The sequence below is a fragment of the Manis pentadactyla genome, chromosome X (assembly GCF_030020395.1).
Source record: "Manis pentadactyla isolate mManPen7 chromosome X, mManPen7.hap1, whole genome shotgun sequence".
NCBI classification, from domain to species: Eukaryota; Metazoa; Chordata; class Mammalia; order Pholidota; family Manidae; genus Manis; species Manis pentadactyla.
In genome coordinates, this window is record NC_080038.1 from 110,334,886 (window position 1) to 110,352,350 (window position 17,465).

Genomic DNA, 17,465 nt, shown 5'->3' on the forward strand with positions numbered 1-17,465 from the left:
TTTGGATCCACACAAATTCAAGTATTGTAACATTACACAAAAATTTTTAATTATCTCCTTCTAAGAGATGTGAACAACTGCAACATATTTTACAAGGGAAGAGATCATTTTAATGGATAAAATACTTAGGCTCAGGAAAATACAATTCTGAGACCAGTTTAAGTTCAGCCAATACCAGAACTGGCCAGGGATCTAATTTAAATTATCTTATATAGATTCTAAATTTTAAGGTAAAATGTACTCCTTACTTTATGATCAGACACCATAAATATTTTAATGCCTTAAAAAAGTAGGCATAATTATTACAGCATTAATGTCACTTCATATTAATATTTAACCCAAATAGAACTATTTTCATGTGTACTAACATCTGAAAAGACAAAGAGAAGCACCAGAGAAAAAACACTTACTTTTGCATAACTGTCAAAAAATAATAGAAGTTATTTTAAAGATGGCATACTAAGTTAATGGCTTCTATAAGCTTTCAATCTGCTCATCTCATTTTCAAGCAATCAATTAAACAATTTAACAGTATTACTGAGTAACACAAAGGGTTAAGGGCTGTTTTGTACTTATTACAAACTATCACAAAAACCAGACCTATGATATATTATTTGATGTTGTACCTAAGCTAGAAAGAATAACTCAACTCAGGGATAAATTTAAAATAATACAATAGTAGAAAATTGAAGATATAGAAACATTATCTATGGCAATGTTAAAATCTGAAATTAGGCACTCAAATGTTATTCTTAACACAATCAGAGAAAGGTATATTGTGGGTTTTACAAAATCAGTATTCTCTGCTCATAATGATAAATTCAATTCTTTCGCCTGCTAGGTAGAAGAGATAAAAACTCAACAATTTTTTTAAGCTACACAGGTGGTGGCTTACTTCATTAAATCTCTTAAATCGTAGATGTGGAGCAATGCTTTGATTATACCAGAGGGAAAAAAACACACACAAATAGACAATTTAAGAAAAGGTCAATAAGTAACCAATTAGAAAAAGGCCTATTAGAAATGAATCACAGGAAAAAATTAGAAGATAAATATTACAGAAAAAGGTGACAGAAAGTTATGGTAGAAGAAAAATGTGAACTGGGAATGAGGATACACTAAATACAGAAGGTATAAAAATGAGTGATTATTTCCTAGCATGTTTTTTAATTCTATAAATAGAGTGTCTATATAAAAGAAGATATTTAGTGACTATTTTTTTAAAGTACCCCTTAAAACCATACACTTGTCATTGAAAAGTTTTAATAGTAATTATTTTTCAAAGTATACTTAAGCAAATGTGAGTTAAACATCACAAAACATGGTCATGTGAGCCACAAACATTTATTGTTTTAAAAAGAGAAATAAAATACTTAATAGTTATCAATGTTGACTATACAAAAATTACTCTTTTAATTTTTTCAAAAACAAAAACTGTCTCAGATCTTAATTATTTCAAAGCTATAAATGCTGTACTCTCAGTACACGAAGATGGCAGTAATAGCAGACCTTCAGCAGCACACAGAACGTTTCCTGCATGAAAAATGGACTTACATTAATTGTTAACGCTCATTCACACAACATCCTCCTCATTGCCAATGACAATGTATTTGGAAAAAGCCTACTCAGAGGGAGCAATGCTCCTTGAACAGACAGACAAAAGTGAATCTGTGACCCTCAAATTATCACACTGATTTAATCAACCATCATATAACTCAATTTGATCCTAAGGAGTTTACACATAGCCCAAGTAATTCAGAACCTCATAAGAAAAAAAAAACAACACTATATACATGATATATATTTGGGGAAAAAATGCTTATAATGTTATCTAACACTACTGTGACCTAAAATGAATATCAACAAATAAATCAGTTATTTAGCACATATGAATAAGAAAGATACCTAAACAATAAGTAAATACAATGACTGTGAGTATAAAGTATCTGTCAATTGTATATTTAACTTTATATTTGTTTCTTAAGTATTGCCTATTGTGTTTTAAAACTTAGTCCCTTGAAAGAGATCTTAAGACGATCCTATTTACTGGAAATTTCATATACTTTATTTTTATATCTAAATAATCAGATTTAATGCTTATAAAATCTGCCTACTTAAATCTCATTACTAAAAAATATACCTGTTCTTCTGCTCTTGCTGCAATAGTTGAGCGGCAATTTTCCTCAAATCAGTTACTTCCTTCACATCATCATCCTCTTCCTCGGCAAGTAGCTGTTCTTCCACAAGTCTGAAAGGTAACATAAACATAGTCAAAAACTAAGACAGATTATATTTTATGCAAGTTTTCAAAAGTGGAAACAATTTTTTGTGAAAGCTAAAATCCTAATGTTCTTATATTTAAATGCTAAAATAACAAATAGGGAATAAAAAAACACATCTACCCTTTCTCCTCAATACAAAGTGTGGAACACTGGTTATATTAACAAAATTAATGGAAAACAAAGTAAACTGTACTATCATTTTGCAAGTGCTGAAATGTGTAATGGCCATAGTAATTTAATGATGTACACTTTCCAGTCAAAAGTGTAATAAGGACCACAGAGCTCTCTATAGCCTGAGTATAAAAGAAATGATAATTTCTCTTTTTATTCAACCATCCTGCTTTTATCACTTTATTCATTTTTATTTTAAAAACCCATGCAAAATGTTTGAGAAGAAATGCAAAATAGATTCAGATAAGACTGGCAAATTTACTGAATAATATCTACTAAATATAGAGTTGTTACCATTCAAAGACAACAAAGGAACATTAAAATAAATTGTTGTCCAAACTCTAGTAATTTTATCCCAAAGTATTTCATTTTAAAAAAAGAATCAAACCCTTATGCTTTCTATCTTTATCATTTCTTGCATGCCAATGGTGACTCTCAAGTTTAGGCAACTGTCCTCATGCGATAAGGTGATAAAGCAAGAGAAATTAAATCTAAAAAGTATAATACAAAGCAATGTAACTCCTTAAAATATCAGAAATGACTAACTAACAACTGCTGAAAAAGTTACCAATAAGAGATTTTCACATTTCCAAGGGGGAAAAAGATGGCGGCATGAGAATTGATGTAGAAACCTCCTACTGAAATCACATAAAACACAAATACACAGCAAATACAACAAATCCTGAAAGAATGACCTGAAGGCTGCAAAACAGACTACCTACATATGGGGAAGAGAAGACCTCACAGAAAAGGGTACAGTAGCATAGCCAACACCCTGCAGGAACCAAGCCCTCCCCTAACACCAGCTCAGCAGGAAAAAGAGAAGTGGAGTGGGGAGGAGGTAGAAGCCCAGGACTGCTAAACAACCAGCCCTGGTGATCTAATCCAAAAGCACAAACCCACATTACACGGTGCTCTGGAGATTAGTGGGGTTGGAAAGCAAAGATAGACACAATACTTAGAGAGACTGAGATTCCAGTTGCTTGAGGAGAACAGGTTCCCTCAACCAGCTGCTCTGGCACAAAAGAAAGGCAGTTACATTGAAAGACTTCCCAATAGCGAGAGGGGTGCCAAAGGGTCAGATTACACAGAGCTTGCTACTCATGAGAAAAGGGATGTGGACAAATTGGTATAGGCACACTAAGCCCAGCAGGTTGGGAAATTATAGGAGATTCAGATGCTCCATCCCACTGGCTAGCAACATAGCACCGAGGACCCCCACTGTGATAAGAAGCCTGCCACTCCTTCCTGCTGGCCAGCACTGATAAAGAAATCTGCCTCCCACATTGCAAATCATCAGGGAAATGCAAATCAAAACCACAATAAGGTATCACCTCAAATGTGTCAGAATTGCCACTATACAGAAGACAAGAAATAAGAAGTGTTGGCAAGGATGTGGAGAAAAGAGAACCCTCCTCCACTTTCGGTGGGAAAGTAAATTGGTACAGTCGCTATAGAAGGCAGTATCAAGATTCCTCAAAAAACTAAAAATGGAAACACCATATGACCCAGTAAACTCACTTCTAGGAACATACCTCCAAAAAACAAAATCTGATTTGAAAAGATGTATGTACGCCAAGAGGCATAAAGATGGCAGTGTGAAAACTGAGGTAGTAACATCCTCCCAAAACCACATATAATATGAAAATACAAGCAAACACAACTAATCTAAGAAAGGCAGGTACATTGAAAGACTTCCCAATGGCGAGAGGGGTGCCAAAAGGGCAAATATTACACAGAGGTTCCTGCTCAGTAGAAAGGGCAGGTGGACAAAATCATCCCAGCGCACACAGTCAAGCATACTGGGAACTTTCAGGAGCTTCAGGCACTGCAAACCCCTGGCTGGCAAAGGGCACCAAGGTCCCCCACTGTGATACACAGCCTGCTGCTTCTTCCTCCCAGCCAACACTGGTTCACAAACCTGCTAGTACCACTATGGCACCAGGCAGTCAGAGGGTGGCCCCCCTACAGCAGCTACAGGGAAGTAACGCAGAGGATACTCCCTGGATGCTCGGCCCACTGACCCTGGCAGTGGAGGCAGACACTATGGCCGGAAAGCACTCAAGAGCTATTTCATCCAGGCAGACACCAGCACTGCTCACCTTCAAACCCCACCATTACTACAGAATCTAGGCAGCTACAGAGAGTAGAGCTTCTGTTCACTAGAGGGTGCTGGCTACACAAAGTTATTATTCCATAGTAATCATTACAAACACGAAACAGCAAAAGAACCTGGTACAAACCAAAATCCCACAAACACCACAAAGACGGCACAGTGAAACGAAAATCACCAATCTTCTCGATAAGGATTTCAAAATAAAAATGATAAACATGCTCACGGAACTCCAGGAAAACATTCAAAACCTGATACACTTAATGTAATAAACACAGAAGGGCCTTGAACAAAGAATACTCTACCTAGAAACATGATGATTTAAATTTGAAGCAGGGACTAAACAAATGTTGAGGAAATATCCCTCCCACAAACCGTCTCTACAGTGTGTTTTGGAAGGACCGCTACAGATGAAAGTACTCCTAAGGCTAAATAGCTGTGACAAGAGAAAATAAAACCAAAGAAAGGAGACCAATTAATTACTAAGCAAATGCAAAATTAAATTGGCAGGGAGCCAAGATGGCGGAGTGAGTACAGCAGCAGAAATCTCCTCCCAAAACCACATATATCTATGAAAATATAACAAAGACAACTCTTCCTAGAATAAAGGCCAGAGGACCCAGGACAATATCCAGACCACATCCACACCTGCAAGAACCCAGCGCCTCGCAAAGGGGGTAAGATACAAACCTCGGCCCGGTGGGTCCCGAGTGACACTCCCCCCAGCTCCCCGCAGGAGGAGAGGAGGCAGAGCGGGAGGGAGAAGGAGTCCAGGACTGCTGAAGTCCCAGCCCCAGCCATCCGGACCACAGCGCAGACACAGTGCATGCGCAGGGCCCTGGTTACTAGGGAAACAGGGCAGCAAGAACGGTGAGCAGGTTCTGGAGGCCGGCGCAGGAGGAAAAAAGAAAAGTGAGCGGCCATCTTTTTTTGTTGTTGTTGTCATTGTTTTGTTTTGGTGAGTGCTTTTTTGAAGTCTTAAAAGGACAGGGACCCCAATACTAGGGAAACAAGGAGGCAAGACCGGCAAGCGGGTATCGGAGGCCGGCACCAGGGAACAAAAAGAAAGTGAGTGGCCATTTTTTTTTTTTGTTGTTGTTGTTGTTTTGCTTTGGCGAGCGCTTTTTGGAAGTCTTAAAGGGATAGGGACCCCAATACTAGGGAAACAGGGCAACAAGACCGGTGAGCGAGTGCCCGAGGCTGGCGCCGAAGAATAAAGAAAAACGAGCAGACTTTTTTTGTGTGTGTGGTCGTTTTGTTTTGGCGGGTAATTTTTTGGTAGTCTTAAAGGGGCAGGGCGGGACACTTAGTCCAGAGGTAGGGAATCCGGGGATCTCTGGGCACTCTAATCCCCTGGGCTACAGGGAGCACAGAGGCCCCTTACAGAGATAAATAGCCTCCTGGCCGCTCCCCCTCCAACACAACTTCACCACTTTGGAGCAGCAGCCCGAGCCAGGCCACGCCCACAGCAACAGCGGAGATAAACTCCATAGCAGCCGGGCAGGAAGCAGAAGCCCTGTCTGCGCACAGCTACCCAGCACAAGCTACTAGATGTCGCTATTCTCCCAGGAGAGGAAGGACACAAACCAACAAGAAGGGAAGTTCTTCCAGCCGTCACTAGTCCCAGCTCTGCAAACTATTCTTATCACAATGAAAAGACAAAATTATAGGCAAACCAAGATCACAGAGACACCAGAGGAGACAGACCTAACCAGTCTTCCTGACAAAGAATTCAAAATAAAAATCATAAACATGCTGACAGAGATGCAGAGAATATGCAAGAGAAATGGGATGAAGTCTGGAGGGAGATCACAGATGCCAGAAAGGAGATTACAGAAATGAAACAAACTCTGGAAGGATTTATAAGCAGAATAGATAAGATGCAAGAGGACATTGATGCAATTGAAACCAGAGAACAGGAATGCATAGAAGCTGACATAGAGAGAGATAAAAGGATCTCCAGGAATGAAACAATGTTAAGAGAACTGTGTGACCAATCCAAAAGGAACAATATCCGTATTATAGGGGTACCAGAAGAAGAAGAGAGAGGAAAAGGGATGGAAAGTATCTTGGAAGAAGTAATTGCTGAAAACTTCCTGAAACTGGGAGAGGAAATAATCAAACAGACCACGGAAATACACAGAACCCACAACAGAAAGGATCCAAGGAGGACAACACCAAGAAACATAATAATTAAAATGGCAAAGATCAAGGACAAGGAAAGAGTTTTAAAGGCAGCTAGAGAGAAAAAGGTCACCTATAAAGGAAAACCCATCAGGCTAACATCAGACTTCCCGACAGAAACCCTACAGGCCAGAAGAGAATGGCATGATATATTTAATGCAATGAAACAGAAGGGTGTTGAACCAAGGATACTGTACCCAGCACGACGATCATTTAAATATGATGGCGGGATTAAACAATTCCCAGACAAGCAAAAGCTGATGGAATTTGCATCCCACAAACCACCTATACAGGGCATCTTACAGGGACTGCTCTAGATGGGAGCTCTCCTAGAAAGAGCAAAGAACAAAACACCCAACATATGAAGAATCGAGGAGGAGGAATAAGAAGGGAGAGAAGAAAAGAATCTCCAGACAGTGTATATCACAGCCCAATAAACGAGCTAAGTTAGGCAGTAAGATACTAAAGAGGCTAACCTTGAAACTTTGGTAACCACGAATTTAAAGCCTGCAATGGCAATGAGTACATATCTTTCAATAGTCACCCTAAATGTAAATGGAATGAATGCACCAATCAAAAGACACAGAGTAATAGAATGGATAAAAAAGCAAGACCCATCTATATGCTGCTTATAAGAAAGGCTCCACAAACCCAAAGATATGTACTGACTAAAAGTCAAGGGATGGAAAAACATATTTCAGGCAAACAACAGCGAGAAGAAAGCAGGGGTTGCAGTACTAATATCAGACAAAATAGACTTCAAAACAAAGAAAGTAACAAGAGATAAAGAAGGACACTACATAATGATAAAGGGCTCAGTCCAACAAGAGGATATAACCATTCTAAATATATATGCACCCAACACAGGAGTACCAGCATATGTGAAACAAATACTAACAGAACTAAAGGGGGAAATAGACTGCAATGCATTCATTCTAGGACACTTCAACACACCACTCACCCCAAAGGATAGATCCACCGGGCAGAAAATAAGTAAGGACACGGAAGCACTGAACAACACAGTAGAGCAGATGGACCTAATAGACATCTATGGAACTCTACATCCAAAAGCAACAGGATATACATTCTTCTCAAGTGCACATGGAACATTCTCCAGAATAGACCACATACTAGCCCACAAAAAGAGCCTCAGCAAAATACAAAATATTGAAATTCTACCAACCAATTTTTCAGACCACAAAGGTACAAAACTAGAAATAAATTCTACAAAGAAAACAAAAAGGCTCACAAACATATGGAGGCTTAAAAACATGCTCCTAAATAATCAATGGATCAATGAATAAATTAAAATAGAGATCAAGGAATATATGGAAACAAATGACAACAACAACACAAAGCCCCAACTTCTGTGGGACGCAGCGAAAGCAGTCTTAAGAGGAAAGTATATAGCGATCCAGGCACACTTAAAGAAGGAAGAACAATCCCAAATGAATAGTCTAACATCACAATTATCGAAACTGGAAAAAGAAGAACAAATGAGGCCTAAAGTCAGCAGAAGGAGGGACATAATAAAGATAAGAGAAGAAATAAACAAAATTGAGAAGAATAAAACAATAACAAAAATCAATGAAACCAAGAGCTGGTTCTTTGAGAAAATAAACAAAATAGATAAGCCTCTAGCCAAACTTATTAAGAGAAAAAGAGAATCAACACAAATCAACAGAATTAGAAATGAGACCAGAAAAATCACGACAGACTCCACAGAAATACAAAGAATTAATAAAGACTACTATTAATACCTATACGCCAACAAGCTGGAAAACCTAGAAGAAATGGACAACTTCCTAGAAAAATACAACCATCCAAGACTGACCAAGGAAGAAACACAAAAGTTAAACAATCCAATTACGAGCAAAGAAATTGAAACGGTAATCAAAAAACTACCCAAGAACAAAGCACCAGGGCCGGACACATTTACTTCGGAATTTTATCAGACACACAGAGAAGACATAATACACATTCTCCTTAAAGTTTTCCAAAAAACAGAAGAGGAGGGAATACTCCCAAACTCATTCTATGAAGCCAACATCACCTTAATACCAAAACCAGGCAAAGACCCCACCGAAAAAGAAAATTACAGACCAATATCCCTGATGAATGTAGATGCAAAAATACTTAATAAAATATTAGCAAACTGAATTCAAAAGTATATCAAAAGGATCATACACCATGACCAAGTGGGATTCATCCCAGGGATGCAAGGATGGTACAACATTCGAAAATCCATCAACATCATCCACCACATCAACAAAAAGAAAGACAAAAACCACATGATCTTCTCCATAGATGCTGAAAAAGCATTTGACAAAATTCAACATCCATTCATGATAAAAACTTTCAGCAAAATGGGAATAGAGGGCAAGTACCTCGACATAATAAAGGCCATATATCATAAACCCACAGCCATCATTATAATGAACAGTGAGAAGCTGAAAGCTTTTCCTCTGAGATCAGGAACTAGACAGGGATGCCCACTCTCCCCACTGTTATTCAACATAGTACTGGAGGTCCTAGCCATGGCAATTAGACAAAACAAAGAAATACAAGGAATCCAGATTGGTAAAGAAGAAGTTAAACTGTAACTATTTGCAGATGACATGATATTGTACATAAAAAACCCTAAAGACTCCACCCCAAAACTACTAGAACTGATATCGAATACAGCAAAGTTACAGGATACAAAATTAACACACAGAAATCTGTAGCTTTCCTATACACTAACAAAGAACCAATAGAAAGAGAAATCAGGAAAACAATTCCATTCACAATTGCATCAAAAAGAATAAAATACCTAGGAATAAACCTAACCAAAGAAGTGAAAGACTTATACTCTGAAAACTACAAGTCACTCTTAAGAGAAATTAAAGGGGACACTAAAAAATGGAAACTCATCTCATACTCGTGGCTAGGAAGAATCAATATCGTCAAAATGGCCATCCTGCCCAAAGCAATATACAGATTTGATGCAATCCCTATGAAACTATACCAGCAACATTCTTCAATGAACTGGAACAAATAAATCAAAAATTCATATGGAAACTCCAAAGACCCCGAATAGCCAAAGCAATCCTGAGAAAGAAGAATAAAGTAGGGGGGATCTCACTCCCCAACTTCAAGCTCTACTATAAAGCCATAGTAATCAAGACAATTTGGTACTGGCACAAGAACAGAGCCACAGACCAGTGGAACAGACTAGAGACTCCAGACATTAACCCAAACATATATGGTCAATTAATATTTGATAAAGGAGCCATGGACATACAATGGTGAAATGACAGTCTCTTCAACAGATGGTGCTGGCAAAACTGGACAGCTACATGTAGAATGAAACTGGGTGATTGTCTAACCCCATATACAAAAGTAAATACAAAATGGATCAAAGATCTGAATGTAAGTCATGAAACCATTAAACTCGTGGAAAAAAACATAGGCAAAAACCTCTTAGACATAAACATGAGTGACCTCTTCTTGAACATATCTCCCCGGGCAAGGAAAACAACAGCAAAAATGAACAAGTGGGACTATATTAAGCTGAAAAGCTCCGTACAGCAAAAGACACCATCAATAGAACAAAAAGGAACCCTACAGTATGGGAGAATATATTTGTAAATGACAGATCTGACAAAGGCTTGACGTCCAAAATATATAAAGAGCTCACACGCCTCAACAAACAAAAAACAAATAATCCAATTAAAAAATGGGCAGAGGAACTGAACAGACAGTTCTCCAAAAAAGAAATACAGATGGCCAACAGACACATGAAAAGATGCTCCACATCACTAATCATCAGAGAAATGCAAATTAAAACTACAATGAGGTATCATCTCACACCAGTAAGGATGGCTGCCATTCAAAAGACAAACAACAACAAATGTTGGCGCGGCTGTAGAGAAAGGGGAACCCTCCTATACTGCTGGTGGGAATGTAAATTAGTTCAACCATTGTGGAAAGCAGTATGGAGGTTCATCAAAATGCTCAAAACAGACTTACCATTTGACCCAGGAATTCCACACCTAGGAATTCACCCTAAGAACGCAGCAATCAAGTTTGAGGAAGACAGATGCACCCCTATGTTTATCGCAGCACTATTTACAATAGCCAAGAATTGGAAGCAACCTAAATGTCCATCGGTAGATGAATGGATAAAGAAGAGGTGGTACATATACACAATGGAATACTACTCAGCCATAAGAAAAGGGCAAATCCTACCATTTGCAGCAACATGGATGGACCTGGAGGGTATTATGCTCAGTGAAATAAGCCAAGCGGAGAAAGAGAAATACCAAATGATTTCACTCATCTGTGGAGTATAAGAACAAAGGAAAAACTGAAGGAACAAAACAGCAGCGGAATCACAGAACTCAAGAATGGACTAACAGGTACCAAAGGGAAAGGGACTGGGGCGGATGGGTGGGTAGGGAGGGATAAGGGGGGGAAGAAGAAGAGGGGTATTAAGATTAGCATGCATGGGAGGTGGGAGAAAGGGGAGGGCTGTACAACACAGAGAAGACAAATAGTGATTCTACAACATTTTGCTATGCTGATGGACAGTGACTGTAAAGGGGTTTATAGGGGAGACCTGGTATAGGGGAGAGCCTAGTAAACATAATATTTTTCTTGTAAGTGTAGATTAAAGATAACAACAGCAAAAAAAAAAAGAAAGAAAGTGAAGGGGGATTACTCCCTGATAGGATAAAACTAACTGTAAATCAACGATTTATGCATGCTTTAAATATCCTTAATTTTGATCACTTAAAGGGTATCAGATGATCGGCTATGGAGGTACACTTTTCTGATAACATTCCTTTCTCTTAAAAAGAAAAAAAAAAAAGCAGTTCCTTGTGTGGTGACCTCCAATTAGATCTACACAATGGTATAAAGTGCATATCAAAGTGCGGGCAAAGGGTTTGCTTGTGTTTATACAGAGGATCAAAGCCTAATTTGGCTACCCAGAAAATGAACTAAGATACGATATGAAGAAGAACTTCCAACATCAGCACTCTCTGGAAGAGTCACACCAGAAGATGATCATCAAAAACCTCAACAAAGATCCAGGTGATGCTGCAGTTGTAGCTGCATTCATCCCACTGGTTCCTGGACTTGCCATTGGAATGAAGAAGGAGATATCTAAGCTGGCCTGTGCATACAGTAAAACAACAAATTTGACTGGATCTATACTGTTGGAACTCAACTAAGAATTAGGAGAAGTGCAAGTTGTAGCGCTCCAAAATCTTACAACTACAGACTATCTACTGTTAAAAGAACATATGGGATGTGAACAGTTCCCAGGAATGGGTTGTTTTAATTTGTCTGATTTCTCTCAGACTGTTCAAGTTCAGTTGGACAATATCCACCATATCATAGATAAGTTTTCACAAATGCCTAGGATGCCTAACTGGTTTTCTTGGTTTCACAGGAGATGGCTGGTAATTATAGGTCTGCTTTGGTTATGTAACTGTATTCCTATTACATTAATATGTGTACGCAATTTAATTAGTAGTTTAAAACCTATATATGCTTAAGTTACTCTACAAGAAGATATGTCAAAGAAATAATCAATCTTCCCATGTTTTCTTCCGTCTGCTACTCCTATAGCTTTTCTTCTTCCTTCCTAATTACAACCCTTAAATAGAATTCGTGCCTCAAATCGAGTTTACCAAGAATCATAATTCTTCCAAGTCGTAAAGATACCTCAAGACAAATACTGGGCATAAAAGCCACAGGGCATAAATCTGCAAAGAAGTAAAAAGCTAACCTTTTCAAACAATATTGCCTCTCTCTCACTTACCAACTTTACATTTCCCTGTATGGCCCCGGAAGATGACTGGTTAGCCAGAGACGGGTAAGATTCCTCAAGGGAGGAACAACCTAAGATAGGCACAGTCGCAGGGGGACCATCAGGTGAGAAATTGGGGATCAACAGAGGCGAGGCTTAGAACCTCACTCCCCCTGTTTTGAGAGAAATCTTCTGCATACGTGGATGTTTTATTGCCCTTGTCTAGCTTGGATTAACACTTAGTCTACAGGCACACACCTGATCATCTACATTTGCTCTCTTACAGCACTAAACTATGTTTTCTACCTTTATCTTGCATCTACCTACCACTTCAGCATTTTATTTAAAAAATAATAATAATAATAAAGGGAGAAATGTGGGATTCACATATAAATCAAGTACAAAAATCAAATGAATATTCATATTTGAACTGATTGTTTATAGTTAATGACTGATCAAAACCGAAAGTTTCTGTGATGACTGCCCTTGTACTGTTCACCATGTAAGAACTTATTCACTATGTAAGAATTTGTCCACCATGTAAGAACTTGTTCGTTATGCTTCAGAAGATGGGAGACTGATGAGAATTAGGCTGGGGGTGGATTAATGATTGTGCATTGAGCATTGACTCCCCTATACAGAATTTTATTGTTGTTAACAACCATTTGATCAATAAATATGAGAGATGCCCTCTCAAAAAAAAATTTAGCTTAAAGAAATAGAAAATAAATACTACATTTAGTAGCTGGTAAATTATAAGTATTAGATTATTTTTTAGCGCTTTGATGTAATTTAATAATGTTATATGTGGTTTAGAAAGCATAGTTAGGATTGGGGGTTTTTTTTGGCTATTGTTTTTGTTTTGTCTTCTAAATAAAATGGTATTAATAAGTCAAAATAAAAAAAAATTAAATTGGCTACCCACAATGTTAATCAAAGGACACACAAAGAGCACAGAATATGACACCTAATAAAGAGTGGAGGAGGAAGAAAAAGAAGAGAGAGGAAAAAAAGAACCTTTACATTGTGTTTGAAATAGCATACTGAGTTAAGTTAGACTGTTAGATAGTAAAGAAGCTATCCTTCAACCTTGGGTAACCATGTATCAAAAGGCTGCAATAGCAAAACATATAGATCTATCAGTAGTCACTCAAAATGTAAATGGACTGAATGCACCTATCAAAAGACATAGAGTTACTGAATGGATAAAAAAGCAAGACCCATCTATATGCGGCCTACGAAGACTCACTTCAAACCCAAAGACATACACAGACTGAAAGTGAAGGGATGTGAAAAGATACTTCAAGCAAATAAAAGGGAGAAAAAAAGCAGTAGTTACAGTACTTGTATCAGACAAAATAGACTTCAAAACAAAGAAAGTAACAAGAGACAAATAAGGACATTACACAATGATAAAGGGGTCAGTCCAAAAGGATATAACCATTACAAATATCTATGCACCTAACAGAGGAGCACCCAAATACATGTAACAGATACTAACAGAATTAAACTGGGAAGAAGAATGCAATGCATTCATTTTAGAAAACTTCAACATATGACTCACACCAAAGGACACATCAACCAGTCAGAAAATAAATAAGGAGACAGGGGCACTTAACAACACATTAGAACAGATGGACCTAACAGATACCCACAAAACACTCCACCCAAAAGCAGCAGGATACACATTCTTCTCAAGTGCACGTGGAATATTTTCAAGAATAGATCATATACTAGGCCAAAAAAAGAGCATCAGCAGATTCAGAAGGATTGAAATTATACCAACCAGCTTAAAAGACCAGAAAGGTATGAAACCAGAAATAAATTACACAAAGAAAACAAAAAAGCCAACAAACAAATGGAGGCTTAACAACATGCTCCTAAATACTTAATGGATCAATGACCAAATAAAAACAGACACCAAGCAACATATGGAGACAAATGAAAACAATAACAGCACCACAAAGTCTGTGGGATGCAGCAAAGAGCATGCTAAGAGGGAAGTATATTGCAATACAGGCCTACCTCAGGTGAGAAGAACAATCCCAAATGAACAGTCTAAACTGACAATTAATGAAACTAGGAAAAGAATAATAAAGGAAGCCTAAAGGTAACAGAAGGATGAACATAATAAAGATCACAGCAGAAATAATTAAAATTGAGAAGAATAAAGCAATAGAATCAATGAACCAAGGAGCTGGTTCTTTGAGAAAATAAACAAAATAGATAAAGCCCTAGCCAGACGTATCAAGAAAAAAAAAGAGTCTACACACATAAAGTGTCAGAAATGAGAATGGAAAAATCACTACAGACACCACAGAAATACAAAGAATTATCAGAGAATATATGAAAATTTATATGCTAACATAGTAGATAACCTAGAAGAAAAGGACAACTTTCTAGAAAAATACAGCCTTCCAAGACTGACCCAGGAAAACGGGAAATCTGAATAGACCAATTACCAGCAATGAAACTGAATTGGTAATCAAAAACTACCTAAGAACAAAACGCCTGGTCCAGATAGTTTCACTGCTGAATTTTTTCAAACATTTAGTGAAGACCTAATACCCATCCTCCTTAAAGTGTTCCAAAAAGTAGAAGAGGAGGGAATACTTCCAAACTCATTCTACAAGGCCAGCATCACTCTAATACCAAAACCAGGCAAAGACACCACAAAAAAAGGAAATTACAGACTAATATCCATGATGACCACAGACGCAAAAATATTCAACAAAATATTAGCAAACCAAATTCAAAAATACATCGAAAAGATCATCCATCCTGATCAAGTAGGTCCAGGGATGCAAGGACGGTACAACATTAGAAAATCCATCAACATCATCCACCACATGACCAAAAAGGACAAAAACCACATGATCATCTCCATAGATGCTGAAAAAGCATTTGACAAAATTCAACATCCATTTGTGATAAAAACTCTCAACAAAATGGTATAGAGGACAAGTACCTCAACATAATAAAGGCCACCTATGACAAACCCACAGCCAACATCATACTTAACAGGGAGAAGCTGAAAGCTTTTCCTTTAAGATTGGGAACAAGACAAGATGCCCACTCTCTCCACTTTTATTCAACATAGTACTGGAGGCAAGCAGACAACAAAAAGAAATACAAGGCATCCAGATTGCTAAGGAAGAAGTTAAACTGTCACTGTTTGCAGATGACATGACACTGTACATAGAAAACCCTAAAGAACCCACCAAAACACTACTAGAATAACTGAATTGAACAGTTTCAGGATACAAAATTAATGCACAGAAATGTGTGACATTCCTGTATACTAACAACAAACTAGCAGAAAGAGAAATCAGGAAAACAATTCTATTTAAAGCTGAATCAAAAGGAATAAAACACATAAGAATAAACCTAACCAAGGAGGTGGAAGACCTATGCTTCGAAAATTACAAGACACTCATGAAAGAAATTAAGGAAGACACCAATAAATGGAAATTATCCCATGTTCATGTATAGGTATAATTAATATTATCAAAATGGCCATCCGGCCAAAAGCAATTTACAAATTCAATGCAATCCCTATCAAAATACCAACAGCATTCTTCAATGAACTAGAACAAATAGTTCTAAAATTCCTATTGAACTGCAAAAGACCCCGAATAGCCAAAGCAATCCTGAGAAGGAAGAATAACACTGGGGAGATTACACTCCCCAACTTCAAGCTCTACTACAAAGCCACAGTAATCAAGACAATTTGGTACTGGCACAAGAACAGACCCAAAATCAATGAAATAGAATAGAGAGCCCAGATATAAATCCATACATACATGGCCAATTAATACATGATAAAGGAGCCATGGATATACAATGGGGAAACAACAGCCTCTTCAATAACTGGTGTTGGCAAAACCGGACAGCTACATGGAAGAGAATGAAATTGTTTTACTCTCTAACTCCATACACAAAAGTAAACTCGAAATGGATCAAAGACCTGAATGTAAGTCATGAAACCATAAAACTTAGAAGAAAATAGGCAAAAATCTCTTAAATAGAAACATTAGCAACTTTTTTCTGAACATATCTCCTCAGGCAAGGTAATCAAAAGCAAAAGTGAACAAATGGAACTACATTAAATTAAAAAGCTTCTGTACAGCAAAGGACACCTTCAGCAGAACAAAAAGGCACCCTACAGTATGGGAGAATATATTCATAAATGACATATCCAGCAATTGGTTAACATCCAAAATATATAAAGAACTCACAAGCCTTAACACCCAAAAAGCAAATAACCCAATTAAAATAATGGGTGACTCATCTGAACAGATACTTCTCCAGTGAAGAAATTCAGATAGCCAACAGGCACACAAAAAGATGCTCCACATTGCTAATTATGAGGAAAATGCAAATTAAAACCACAATGAGATATCACCTCACACCAGTTAGTATGGTCAACATCCAAAACACAAGGAACAACAAGTGCTGGCAAGAATGTGGACAAAGAGGAACCCTTCTACACTACTGGTGGGAATGTAAATTAGTTCAACCATTGTGGAAAGCCATATGCAGGTTCCTCAAAAAATTTAAAATACTATTACCATTTGACCCAGGAATTCCACTCCTAGGAATTCACCTGAAGAAAACAAGATCTCAGATTCAAAAAGACATATGCACCCCTATGTTTATCACAGCACTATTTACAATAGCCAAGATATGGTAGCAACCATAGATGAATGGATAAAGAAGAGGTGGTACGTATACAGAATGGGATATTATTCAGCCATAAGAAAACAAATTCTACCATTTGCAACAACATGGATGGAGCTAGGGGGTATTATGTGCAGTGAAATAAGCCAGGTGGAGAAAGACAAGTATCAAATGATTTCACTCATTTGTGGAGTATAACAAAAAATCAAAACTGAAGGAACAAAACAGCAGACTTGCA

At 37.7% G+C, this 17,465-nt stretch overlaps 1 protein-coding gene across 7 annotated transcripts in view; it reads right to left on the reverse strand.

Moving 5' to 3' along the window:
- Positions 1-17,465, reverse strand: part of LRCH2 (leucine rich repeats and calponin homology domain containing 2) — a 171,606-nt gene that overhangs the window by 59,743 nt on the left and 94,398 nt on the right. For all 7 annotated transcript variants that reach the window (XM_036917260.2, XM_057495801.1, XM_057495800.1 and 4 more), the window contains exon 11: positions 2,141-2,248. In XM_036917260.2, the coding sequence (XP_036773155.2) occupies positions 2,141-2,248 (108 nt within the window). The remainder of the gene's footprint in view (positions 1-2,140; positions 2,249-17,465) is intronic.